The sequence below is a fragment of the Bombus flavifrons genome, chromosome 14 (assembly GCF_040668555.2).
Source record: "Bombus flavifrons isolate JBK064 chromosome 14, iyBomFlav1_principal, whole genome shotgun sequence".
NCBI lineage: Eukaryota > Metazoa > Arthropoda > Insecta > Hymenoptera > Apidae > Bombus > Bombus flavifrons.
The window spans coordinates 1500143-1512737 of record NC_138455.1 but is presented as its reverse complement, the minus strand read 5'-3'; the positions used below and the strand labels follow the sequence as shown (position 1 = coordinate 1512737).

Sequence of the window (12595 nt, the reverse complement as noted above, 5' to 3'; positions counted from 1 at the left end):
ATGCTAAAAAGAAGGATAGCAAAAATATTTTTTGTTTCGCTTGTACAGAGCTTCAAAAATCGCCCGAAATTCATGCCTCTAGACCAGAATACCCCCTTAATGTATGGTTTCGTATGATCCTCTATCGTCAAAACGTTGAGAACTTGATTTCCTATCTTACATATAATAAGTTTATTGTTTCGTAATTCGTTGGTTAGTACATACGTATCTAAAAATTTCGGACCAGATTTTTGTCCCAATGCCAATTGTGTTCTTTGTGTTGCACCTAAGACATCGAATTTATATGGCTTATGTTTTTTCCCCTTTATATTCTAAATTTTCTTATTTTATTCGTATATCTCTAGAATTATTTCCTCCTCGGGTGTTTCCTATTCATCACGACGTTCTTGATATATATTATCTTAATCTTCTACAATCAGATCTTGTAACAATGTATCTTACATCAAACATTTTGCGAATAGCGTGACTTCTGGTATATTTACTTGGCGTAAAATTGAATCTTTGTGCCAAACTTAGATATTTATACCACTGTTCAGGATTATTAATGTAATAAGTAAGAGTATTACCATTTTGTGTACTTACGCTATGCGGCCGTTACTTTGAAGCACTCCCGTAGCTATTGTTAAAAAATTTATCAAAAAGCATCGGAGATGAAAGCAGTAATTCTATCGGATTTAATTCGCGCGCTTTAAATAAATTATAACCGAATTAGTTGATTGAGTTAGAACCAGACAAAAATGAACGTGTCAGTCGTGAACAAAAAATATCGGTACTTTCTCTTTGTTGAAGGCAAACCACCCTCCTCTATATATTTTAAAAACTTAATACGTTTCAGTAAGAAACAATATCTTTGGGTCAATTAATTACTAGATCATGCTGCAATATCTAATATTGTTTCTTTTCACGGAATCTATTTTTTGACATATATTATATTCTATATTTACACAATCGCCCTCATGTTCTACTTCATCTTCAATGGAGCTAACTAATTAGTCCCTAATGAGTCCTTAATTTTTTTAAATCAATGAATTGAAACGTGTGAAGTCTTCAATAAGTAAAATGAATATCTTTAATACTCTTTATAATCAAGGCGCAACTTAACATAACGCAACGACTTCAATATAACAGTAACAGAATGCCTCTCTCGCTTCCTAATTCACATTTTTGAAGACATTACACATTCTTACCATGTCAGCCAAATCTCTACTTACGTAGTCACGTGCATTCTAGGAATCTTCACTCGCAATCGATATTCTAAATTGAATATTCGACATCTTCCATTCTGTCCACAATCATTCATCATTCTCTCTACACCCACAGGTCATATCAAAACCCATTCGCAGCTATCACATCCTACATTTGTCCATCCGGTTTGTTACTTTTAACGATAAATTTAATTTGTCGAAGGAGTTGATGAAACAAGCGCACAGAGAATAAACAACAAAGAAATTTATAGCATTAAGCTTTCGAATTTTAGTAGTACATAACGTTGATAGAAGAGAACAGAAATGTCATTTTTTCGAGTTCCTTCTTATTGGATAATTCGTGTTAATTCATGGTATCCATTGTTTGAATGTAAAATAAAAAATGTTAATAAAAATGTATTTATTTGAAAATTACGTGAATTTAATATCTGATTTTCTTAGATGTTGCTTTTATCCATTAACATTCACTATACTCAAAGTGTAAGTATTGAATCCCAACTACTAATCTTTTTCATTTGTGGACCTCTAATTATATAACTTTTTACTTTATAATGAATATAACAGAAAGAAAGATTCGTCAACTAATTCAAGAACCTAATGTTTGGTTGAGTAAAAATGAATAATCAAGTACTTAAATAGGTAGTACTATTATATAACTATAATAAAGGAGTACTCCAATGCTCTAATCTGTCTACATATGGTTCTACATAGTGAAATTTTTAGCTATGTTGTTTTTCTTTACTTTTTCTCATACCCTGACTGACTGAGACCATAGAAAATCTTACCTTTCAATTGATCTATAGTTAGAGAAAGATATCTTCTAAATCTCTCAGTCTTCCATGTTCTTTTTATGCTAACTTTTTGTTAGAGTCTACTTTTGCTCGATCAAGCAATACATTACGTCTGTGTCGTTCGCTAATTAACGTCTTATCTCTACACATTTGAATTCAATATGTATGAAATATATATTATGTTATAGATATTTTATTATTGCTTTTTAGAGCCGATTTGAAATAAGAAATTCATAGATTCTGTTTTTATATTTTATACGTAAATGTTTACACTTTTTATTTACAGTTGCCAAAATTTTAACATTGATCATCGCATTCAACGATATAAGGAGGAGAACACTCGCTGTGTTTGATTCCAAAAGAAAACATGGGCTGTGGTTTAGGAGGTTTCAGATTGTATTTCGGACCCGGAGAACGGCAAATTATTTTTTCGTCTCTTCTGAAAGTTACGCTATACATTGGAGATCTTTGGGCAACCAATGCATCATTGTAAAGTTTGGGACCTGGTGTAGGATCACGTCTTAAAGCAGCTAAACGTTCTCCTCTAAAAATCATGTAACAAACATTTAATATAATTTAATTTTGATAAGATAAAAGTTAATTAGAACTATTTTTTTAAATACGGAAACTTCCGATAATTGTCAGAAATTCGGGACCAAAGTATTGCAATTATAGAGAAGTAAAAACGATTCTATTTTTCAAAACTGAAATGTTAGATGTACTGAACGTAGAAAAAGACAACACGGCTGAAAGAAAAAGAGGGGTCGAGAGTAGAAGCGTTCAGAAAACATTGAAGGCTTGCAATAATCTGAGATCTCTAACTCAAAAATCAAAATTTTTTATTTTTCATTTATGATCAATGAAATTGTGTAATGAAACTTTTATCAATATGCTTATTACAACTTTCTATTTAGAATGACTCCAAACACGATATAATTTGGAATATATTTGTTTACTTAATAAATGATAATTTTTCTTTGTATTATAATGTATAAACATAGTGCATTTTTAAAAGTAAACGAATATAAATTAGGCAGATTGTACATATTTCCTTTCGTAAGATCTATGATTGGACTAGACCACGTGTAGCCGAAGAAAATGTTTACGAGAATAGGTAATTCACTCGATGGACGATGGCTGGTGACTCGAAGTCATGCAAATATCGAGTATCATTCAGTTTACATCAAATTTAAATTCAATACAAGTTTAGATCATTGTTGTTAATAGAGCTGGCCACCGAATGGGAGAAACAAAACTCCCTTCTGATGTGTATAAGAAAACGTGAAGTTCGAATGCCTAAAACGGTTACCTAGCTTTCATCATCCTCGGCTGTCGGGAGAAAAAACGCAAACAGATGTACATACTATAAATCGGACCCTCTTCCTTTCAAGTATCGATCCCAAATGGATCAACGATTCGAACGAAAAATTATGATGGAAAAAGATAATACTTTGCTATGCTTATTTTCATTTCCGTCACATTCGGATCCTTATATATTTTAACGGTATTGTGTCGGTATTATATTTGAGCCGTAATAATCTTTATATTGACGAATGTCTCAAGGGTTACTGATGCGTAACAAGAAGTACTTACATAAAAAAAGCTGGACCTGGTATAGGAAATTTTACATTATAAGGGCCTGGTGAAAAGGAACATTTTCTCTGTTTAGTTCTGGATTTTAGTGTAAAAGATGGACCTTTTGGAGATGGCAATAGATATTTTGGGCCAGGCGTACAAGAAGTATCTGCGAAAAAGAGAAAATAAGAATATTATATAATCAATTGATTTGATATTTTGTATTCGACTCAAATGTTAATAATCTTGTACAAAATACGTTATACAGATTACATCAAATTTTTATTAAAAATTATTATTACGGAATATGTAATGTAATGTAATCACGTAGTTAAAGAGATAACGGAAGTGATAAAATAGTATAACATTTTTAAGATATTGAGGTTGTTTTTATAATAGAAATGTTATAATCAATCCATTAGATATAAGATACTGACTGGAATTAAATACGTATATGTATAATGAACGTGTAATTCACGAAATGATTCGTGCGTAATTCAAAGAATATAAGAATAAGTAGAATACCGAAAGTCTTTCCAACTAATCCAAATGAAAAACCACCGCGTATGGGCTTGTCTAATAAATATTTCGGTCCTGGTCCCTCACATATTCGTAAACTAGGATATTTGTTGCCAAATGTATATGCTGGATTTCGGTACCTCGAAAGGCAATGCTCTTGATAACCCACGAGAGTTTTTAGTGGATATTTTGGACCCGGACCTGAAATATAACATTTTTAAAACTAACTTTACATAAGATTAAATTTAATATACAATATTGCATATGTATACATATAAACAATTTATATTTAATGTTCGAGAAATGTTTATTCATCTGCGATGTATAATGTAATGACATTTAATTATTTACTTCTAAAACTGCATGTAAGACTCCCTATTTTTTTATGTGATTTAGTTTGTGTTTGCGTATCTGGTTGTGTGCCTGGTTTTGGTGGCATTTTTATACTTTATAATTTACATTTCCACAAAAATTTAAATTAGATAAAAATTTTGGGTGATATTATTTCAGTCTGTTCATTTTAAATATAAACAGTTGCTTAAGAGTTGTGTATGTGTGTTATGATTAGATTGCAAATTTTTATGCTTTTATGAGAAATTTCAAGGCGCAAAAATGCACAGAATGCACATAAAATGTAAAAATATGTAAAATATATAAAGTAGAATATGTACCACGGTCGTACGACTGTGGCATATATGTATACTTACGTACAACGAACCAGGCACGAAATCAGAGAGCTATAGGAGATTAAAACTTCTGAAATCATTCAAAATCGCCACGTTAGGTGCAAACAGAAGCAAGCATCAATGATTTCATAGAATTCGAATAGAATTGCACTTGATAAATATAAACCTGAACTAAAATGTAAAATAATAGTTTTGAAAAAGAAAGTTATTAATTCAATCTATTTTCATCAAAATTTGTACACTCTTCAAAAAGATTTGTTATAACAAATTTGTAAATATACATTTGTACATCAAATCTGACAAAGCTGCTATCATATTGTATAAAGACTGCAAAATTATATCTATTAATTCCTACCATTACTCATTTTTACAAAAATTAAAAGATTATAAGGAAAAATAGATATTGTGTTAATATAGTATAGTGCTTATAATTCAAATCTAGAATATCCTTATTTTAATAATGTAAGATATGATTTTTAATAAGTTGGAAGACTTTCTACATAACTCAACGAAACAATTTGAATTAGCACAATATAAACATTTATTTTAAATACATATAAAACAAGTTACATTAACTTGACATCACAAGCATGTAAAGTGCTATATATAAAATTATGTTAATTTACAAAATTAACATATCAATCTTCATCCAAGCCTGTGATAGGTAAACCAGCACATTCGCTATGTCTTATACCAAAAGAATACATAGGAGAACGTCTTCCAGTATCATATTGAGGATAATATTGTGGTCCTGGACTTTTATCTATATCTGGTAATCCAGTCCTCCATTTTAAACTGTATGCTGGAGAACTACGTTTTGTAAGATTGGCATCTATATTACTGTAAGCTGCTGGACCAGGACCAATATCTTCTTCTCTAAGTTTGTGAATCCCAGCACTGTAATAGTAAAATATATTAAGATATTTTATTATAATTATTTTTTGTACCTATAGACAATAGAGCACACCTTATAGACTTCAATGGTTTCAAAATATGTTGTTGAGACCAATGCCCTAGATAATTTCATAATTTCTGAGTATAATTTCATATATAAGGAATTAATTGAATGTGTATTTTCTTGCGTGTACCTCATGCAGCATTAATACTATTTTTTTCAAAAACAGGAGCAATGAGATACACACGAGGATGCGTAAGAGTATTTACATGTTATTCTTAAATAACAATATCTTATTCACAGTTGTTATTGTTCTTTTGTTCACTCAAAGTCTCAAAACATTCACATAGCATAAATATCAAGGCATTAAAAATACTTTCACTTATATCTCTGAAATTAAAGCAGCAGAAATTATATAACTTTATGTATATGTGCATATGAAGTTACCCCGGTCGTGAAATAAATAAATTATTAAATTATCAAGATGTAAATTTACTTCATCAATTCTATAAATCTAAACATAATTATTTAGTCTCAACTTCAAATTTACTTACGTACATAGAAAAAGCACCTTGAGCTGCTTTGTCAGGAATTTTTGGTCCTATAGTAGTTGGTAAAATATATGCACTTGGACCAGGTCCACTGTCATCTAGTTTTGTTCTACTCCTAGATTTAATAGTATAAGCAGGGGCTCTAATATTGTGATTCATTGGGGGACATAACTCTGGATAATGTGCTCCTGGTCCTGGTCCAAAATCACTCACTACATTAAAAAAATGGTTTTTTATAACAGATATTTACTTAAAATATATCAAATTATTTTTTTTAAACAATCACTCATTGTTAAAACTTAAAATATGATTGGGACTTCAAAGAAAAATTAAATAAAAAGTAACTAAAAATTACAGTGTAGAAGATGTGTGGATGTGAAATGTAAAGAAGTCTGTCTAGCTTGAACTATTATATAATAAGCTAAATGAATTGGTTTTCACTTTAATTCTTGAGCTATTATGATTCTTGAATTATTTTTACTTAAAATTTCATGAATGTAACTTTTTATTATTTAATGAAGTATATTATCAATTACTTATTAAATGTTATGATATAAATATAGCTACCTTTAAATGGTTCTCGACCAACTATTGTATATGCGGGAGGATTATCTACTCCATAAATCGTTAATTTTGAAACATTATATTGTGGTCCAGGTCCAATACTTGATACATGAAGTTTCGTTCGAGGTCTTATAGTATATGCTGGACCTCTTGGCCGAGATAAACAGTGACCTTCATATCCAACTAAGGTTTGCAGTTTATATATAGGAGCAGGACCTACACACACACAAACACAAATATATATGTATTTTTATTATGTATAAAATTGGCAATGAGTAAATGTTTGAAAATTAATAAAGAATATTTTAAATATCTGTTATAATTTTTTGATAGTATGAATTATTTGGTAAATAAAATAATGGCTGTAATAATTATCATTATAATATTAATTTCATTAATAAGAAATAAATTTTGTTTGTCAATATAACATAATAATATACATTAATAAACAAAGTAAAATGTGTTAAAATCATTAACATATGTTATAGTTATAAATAAATATCTGTTACAAAAAATATGGGAATTAAAATTTTATTTTATTGACATAAATATTAATGAAATACTATATCTTTATATCAAAATTCTATAAAATCTTACCTTTTATCATACAACTCAACAACTTTGGTTTATTTTCCTTATCCTCCATCTTTTGTAATAAAGAACGTACAAAAAAATAATAAAAAAATTACAACATAATACAATACGAAAATGAAAACTATTAATAATCTGAAATTTGAATAAAATTGACATAAGAACCACATTCAGAGCATTTATACTATTCAATTAAACATTATTATTATGAATTGTAATAAAGGAATTTCTTGCATATATATACTAAACTTTATAAAAACTAAATAATAAAGTAAATGCATATTAATAAACATTCTATATTTTTTATTTACTTCTGCAATGATGAATCCCATAACATGCCTTCAAATAACTTATAAATTACTTATTTTCTTATCAAGATATGTTGGTCATCTTGAGTGTTTTAAAAAGAATGTTTAACATTTCTATCGAATTTGGATGAAACATCAAATTTTACATAAAATGTATTATACGAAATAAGGTCCAAAATCAATAGTTACTGAGATAGTCTCAAATTAATAATTGAAAGAAATTGCATCATTGGACAGTAAAAAATCCTCATTGGCTTCATGAATTTGCACACCACCACCAATGTAATCTGAACATTTGATGTGGAATAATCAATCAGCAGATCATGACTTTCATGAAATGGAAAAAGTAAATGATATATTTATATAATGATATCATAGTTTCAGTATTATATATTGTTTATTAATAGAAAACTAATAAATTGTTAACATAAGTTCCAGTAAATAAAATTTTTGTTACTTAAATTAGTATTGACGTAGTGCACCACGTCTAATTGCTGGTTGTCGATTTGGTGGTGTTATTGATATATCTAAATAATCACCAATTGTAAATCTGGAATTATAAAAATAAGTAAAATTATTCTGTTTATTTTAAAATTAACTTTAATTATAAAAAAGCATACCGTGCTTGAGCAAGTGTTTTATTATCATCTGCACCCTTTTGTCCTGAACAAGTAACACCGATTTCTCTCATGCGATATCCAGAATTTCGTAATTCTGGTGTTACTAATGAAAAATCAAAGTATGTTCCTTTACTTCTAGCATCTGGATTTACTTCTTTAACTAAACCTGTAATCTCGCGTAAGGTTGCGTCCATCCTGGTTACATTGAATTAGTTTAAAAAGATTAGATTTGATATTTCTAACCTTGATATGTCTAACCTTTTTACAAGTTATAATATATGAATGTATGTGTAATTTTAAATATTTGTAATAAAAATATTTTACCATGTATATATTTGTAATTCATTTGAGGGGACATTTCCTCTGCTGTATTCCATTATATTGTGATGTCTTCCTGTATTACAAAATACCCGGAGTAAAAGTGGACATGTCTGAAAGTTAAATATTATAAAAATTTATTAGGTATAAAATAAGTATTTGTTCCAAAAGACGTTAAATATATGAGTAATTTTTTCTAAATTTGGAAGAGTTAATTTTCAATCGATATTTCTTAAAAGTTTTTGATGTTACGTACTTTTTCTCTGTCTATGGGTTTCTCTGGTAATAGCTTTTCATCTACTACCATAGACTCTATTGCTGAGGTCATATTTATAATTATTATAAAAATTTAAGAATTGAAATACGATTAATAATAATTATGTTTATATTATGGTGAAGAAACAATAGACCTAAATTCAATACCACAACGTGGTAACACGTTCTTAACGTATGTACACAAATGTTCTAACTACCGTTTACATGTGAAATTACGCTATCGTGTGAAATTGGTTTCACATGTAGCGATATCGATATGCGAAATTTGAAATTGTTTGTTGTACATACATGGAAGGAAATATTGCTTTTTTAGAATTACTTGATCTAATCAATCAATTTACTACACATCTAACAATAGACTATCCATTTTCATAGACCCGGTTAGGTTATCTTTTCATTTCTTTAACTTGTATGGAATGACCATTTGAGGTCACATATGCACATATTTAATGTAATATTCGAGAAGAGAATTAGGAAAGTATATTTTTCACAAACCAGTCGTGAAAGGGGCTGCATTCAAAATCATTATGATAAATTTACTTCCAGCTACGGAATAAGAGATATATAAAGTAATTAAAAAATATCTTATCTCCATTCTGTGGATTATGCATCATTAAAGGAAGCAAAAGGAAAAGACAGTTATACAGAATGTTGCAAGGAAATGATAACAATAATAATAGTAATCATACTGTCAAATTGTTTAAAATGTCAAAATTTAATATCAGTTGCAAATATATAGCGCATTTTTATGATAATTATTATTGAATTCATTACTTCTTTTTTTTTTTTTGGTATACTAAACTACATTTTACTTTTCTACATAGACGAATCTGAATCAGTATCATTATCAATATCTAAGTCATTATCATCATCTTTAATCATTAATGATTTTAATTTCAATAACAAATTTTCTTTGGATAATATTTCTTTTTTGATACAATTATCTTTTGGTTCCTTTTCTTCATTTGTAGCTTCTTCCTTGTTTTCCTTGATACATTTATTTTTGTTACTTGTAGCTAAAACATAGTATATGATTTGAAATTTAATTTTATACAGGTATGCAATATTATATAAAATTAATTTTTATGTAATTACATATATAATAATATTAATTAAAATACCATTTTTATTCATGTAACGTATGAATGTTCTACGTTTTCTTTCAGATAATCCTTTGAGCAGATTCTGTAATTCTATATCTAATTTATTAGTTTCTTCTATACCAGGTTCTTCTTTAACAATGTTACTTTTATTGCCACATTTCGGACAAACTTTATATTGTATAGCACAAGGTATACAGATGTTGTGGTAAGCATGTTTTATTGTTTTCTGTTCGCATTTGATACATTTTGCAGCTGCTTTTAATGGTTTATATTTTTTGTATTTAATTTTCCATTCAATTATCTGTTTACATCTTTCACATACATGTGCAACTTGAATGCTATTAATATATTTTGTTTTATTTGATTTGTCATGTAAATCGTTTTTGAAAACAGTTTGATTCTGATACTTTTGTGGTCTTGATCGATTAGCATTTCCTCTTTGTGTACTCATATTTTTACTTATATTTAAACAGTTACAACATTTTTATACAATATAGCAATTTATTAAAATATTTTTCAGGTTCTTTGTAATACTATAATTCTTTTACAATATTAATTATAAAGAATGTAAATGTTTTAATTTTTGTATTGCAATTGCATTATAATGTCAATGTTTCAGTCATATAATTGATATTAATTCAATTACAATTATTTATATATAAATTTCTATAATATAAAACTACTTTAAAATTTCTTTTAGGACTGCACTTCGTTTTAGGAAATGTAATATTATTAACTTTTTTATTCAGTCTTGTAGTCATTGATGTGTAGAATTCGAAAATGCAAGTTTTAAGATGCTGAATCCACTGGTTCCAAAGTTACGCGTACATAAAGTCGAGCACGTTTAGCATATTTGACAGGTTAATTTGACGCCATTGACTTCATGATTCATCCAATGAATGGAGATGCTGATTATAGACAGAAGCACGTGGGTAGTGACCATTTTGTAGCGGGATTTTGAATCGTGAGTATTGGGTTAGATTTGTGTTACTGTTATACTTTACTCCCTGGCCATCGCGAGGATTGCGTCCACTAAATTGAAGTCCACACCTTTTAATTTGATATAACCATGTCAGATTGTTTACAATTACATATCTGCATGCTTTAAAATCGTTTGTGCTGTCATCTAATAGTAACGTATAGAATTATTCATCTGTGGTGATTGTTGGTGATAGGGTGATTATAGTGGGTTACAATATAATAGTAGGTTAGTTTATTCTGTATTATCTTTCATTCCTTTCTAACCTAAAAGTAGTATGATGGGTTATACGAAATATACACACATACTATTATATCTAAAGCATTAACTTTCGATTTATAGTCTGCTATGTTATTTTATATACATATTTGTATACTACATAATTATTAAATATTTCATTTAAAAATATATTCAAAACATAAACTTTCACTTTTATTTGCATTTCCTATTTAAGATTTTATGACGTCTTACGTCTTTATCTTTAGTTTTCATAAAAGGTTATTTTATTAACGTCATGCAAATTAGAGTAAACTAAAGATATTAAATCATAGTTAATGATTTAATCTTTTATTGACATATTTATGACGTTATACTATTCATTGTATACAAGTCACAGATAATTTTGTAAATAAATCTGGAATAATTGTATTTTTTATACCATTGAATCTTTGCATAGAGTTTAATCAACATAGTTTATATGCACCTTGTTATTTATAAGCAATTTGGTCACAATTCTGTCAATATTGCAATATGATATAGCGTATTTTTAAAGATGATACATTATATGTTTTTGATTCGTGTAATATTATCTAATTTTAAACAGTTATTTCAATTCTAATTACATAGGATATCCATAGTGATATTCACTAACATGGAACCAATAATAATACATAAAGTAATAATATTATGAGTTTAATTGTAGTTCAATGTAATATAATTTTATGTTGATATTATACTGATTTATTTAATTTTTGAGGTTGTATTTGTTATTTTAAACATATAAACGAACATACAAATCAATGATTAGTAATGTAACCTTTGAACAGTTGTGAAAACAGTGGAAATTGTGATAATAGTGCATTAGTGTATTTGATTTTGTGAACATGAATTCTGTGTTACTCATTAGTGGAACTTAAGGAGAAATTTATTTTTTCTACTAATAATGATTGATATGCAGTGAATAAAAATGAACATCATGCCTTCTATAAAAAATGAGGTAATTATGAAAATTTTATATTAAATATTGTCATGATACATAGTACCTTTCCCCATATAGCTCATTATTTTGTATGTTTGATGATTTATGATTAAAAGAAGTATAACTTTTAAACTTATATAAGTTTACACAAACATCAAATTCTACACAGTTAAACAAATAAATTATATGTATAGTATAATATGTATTATATAATATTAATTAAATATTAATTGAAAATAATATTTTATTAATATGTATCAATATTCAATATCTGCTTTACTTTCATTTTCTTGAAAATGCAATTTTCAGATTAAAACTGAATAAATTAAAAAAGATTAGTTAAAATGTGTACTTTAATTAATACGAAAAGAATTTCTTATATATTGTTCGATCTATAATCAGCAAAGATGATATTA

At 27.8% G+C, this 12595-nt stretch overlaps 5 protein-coding genes across 5 annotated transcripts in view; 1 reads left to right on the top strand and 4 right to left on the bottom strand.

Annotated features, from left to right (window-relative positions):
• Positions 1-2293: 2293 nt before the first annotated feature.
• LOC138186736 (ciliary microtubule associated protein 1A) lies at positions 2294-4549 on the bottom strand. Its single transcript, XM_069126866.1, has 4 exons — positions 4442-4549; positions 4097-4291; positions 3590-3740; positions 2294-2540 (listed from the first exon to the last, which is right to left on the bottom strand). The coding sequence occupies exons 1-4, from the start codon at positions 4527-4529 to the stop codon at positions 2294-2296; spliced, it is 681 nt and encodes a 226-aa protein (XP_068982967.1). The 5' UTR covers positions 4530-4549.
• Positions 4550-5354: 805 nt separating this feature from the next.
• LOC138186735 (ciliary microtubule associated protein 1A-like) lies at positions 5355-7507 on the bottom strand. Its single transcript, XM_069126865.1, has 4 exons — positions 7384-7507; positions 6790-7002; positions 6230-6434; positions 5355-5673 (listed from the first exon to the last, which is right to left on the bottom strand). The coding sequence occupies exons 1-4, from the start codon at positions 7430-7432 to the stop codon at positions 5415-5417; spliced, it is 726 nt and encodes a 241-aa protein (XP_068982966.1). The 5' UTR covers positions 7433-7507; the 3' UTR covers positions 5355-5414.
• Positions 7508-8063: 556 nt separating this feature from the next.
• The window catches only part of Bin1 (histone deacetylase complex subunit SAP18), a 386327-nt gene continuing 381795 nt past the window's right edge, over positions 8064-12595 (bottom strand). The window contains exons 2-5 of the mRNA XM_069126868.1: positions 8880-9050; positions 8630-8736; positions 8306-8500; positions 8064-8235 (exon numbers count right to left, since the gene is read on the bottom strand). Of these exons, the coding sequence (XP_068982969.1) occupies positions 8148-8235; positions 8306-8500; positions 8630-8736; positions 8880-8951 (462 nt within the window). The 5' untranslated portion in view covers positions 8952-9050 and the 3' untranslated portion in view covers positions 8064-8147. The remainder of the gene's footprint in view (positions 8236-8305; positions 8501-8629; positions 8737-8879; positions 9051-12595) is intronic.
• Positions 9596-10885, bottom strand: LOC138186737 (uncharacterized protein C9orf85 homolog). Its single transcript, XM_069126867.1, has 2 exons — positions 10021-10885; positions 9596-9915 (listed from the first exon to the last, which is right to left on the bottom strand). Exons 1-2 carry the CDS (start codon positions 10451-10453, stop codon positions 9716-9718), a joined length of 633 nt encoding a protein of 210 aa, XP_068982968.1. The 5' UTR covers positions 10454-10885; the 3' UTR covers positions 9596-9715.
• LOC138186728 (KICSTOR complex protein SZT2) overlaps positions 11715-12595 on the top strand; it is a 31905-nt gene continuing 31024 nt past the window's right edge. Inside the window, exon 1 of the mRNA XM_069126853.1 lies at positions 11715-12197. Coding sequence (XP_068982954.1) covers positions 12168-12197 — 30 coding nt within the window. The 5' untranslated portion in view covers positions 11715-12167. The remainder of the gene's footprint in view (positions 12198-12595) is intronic.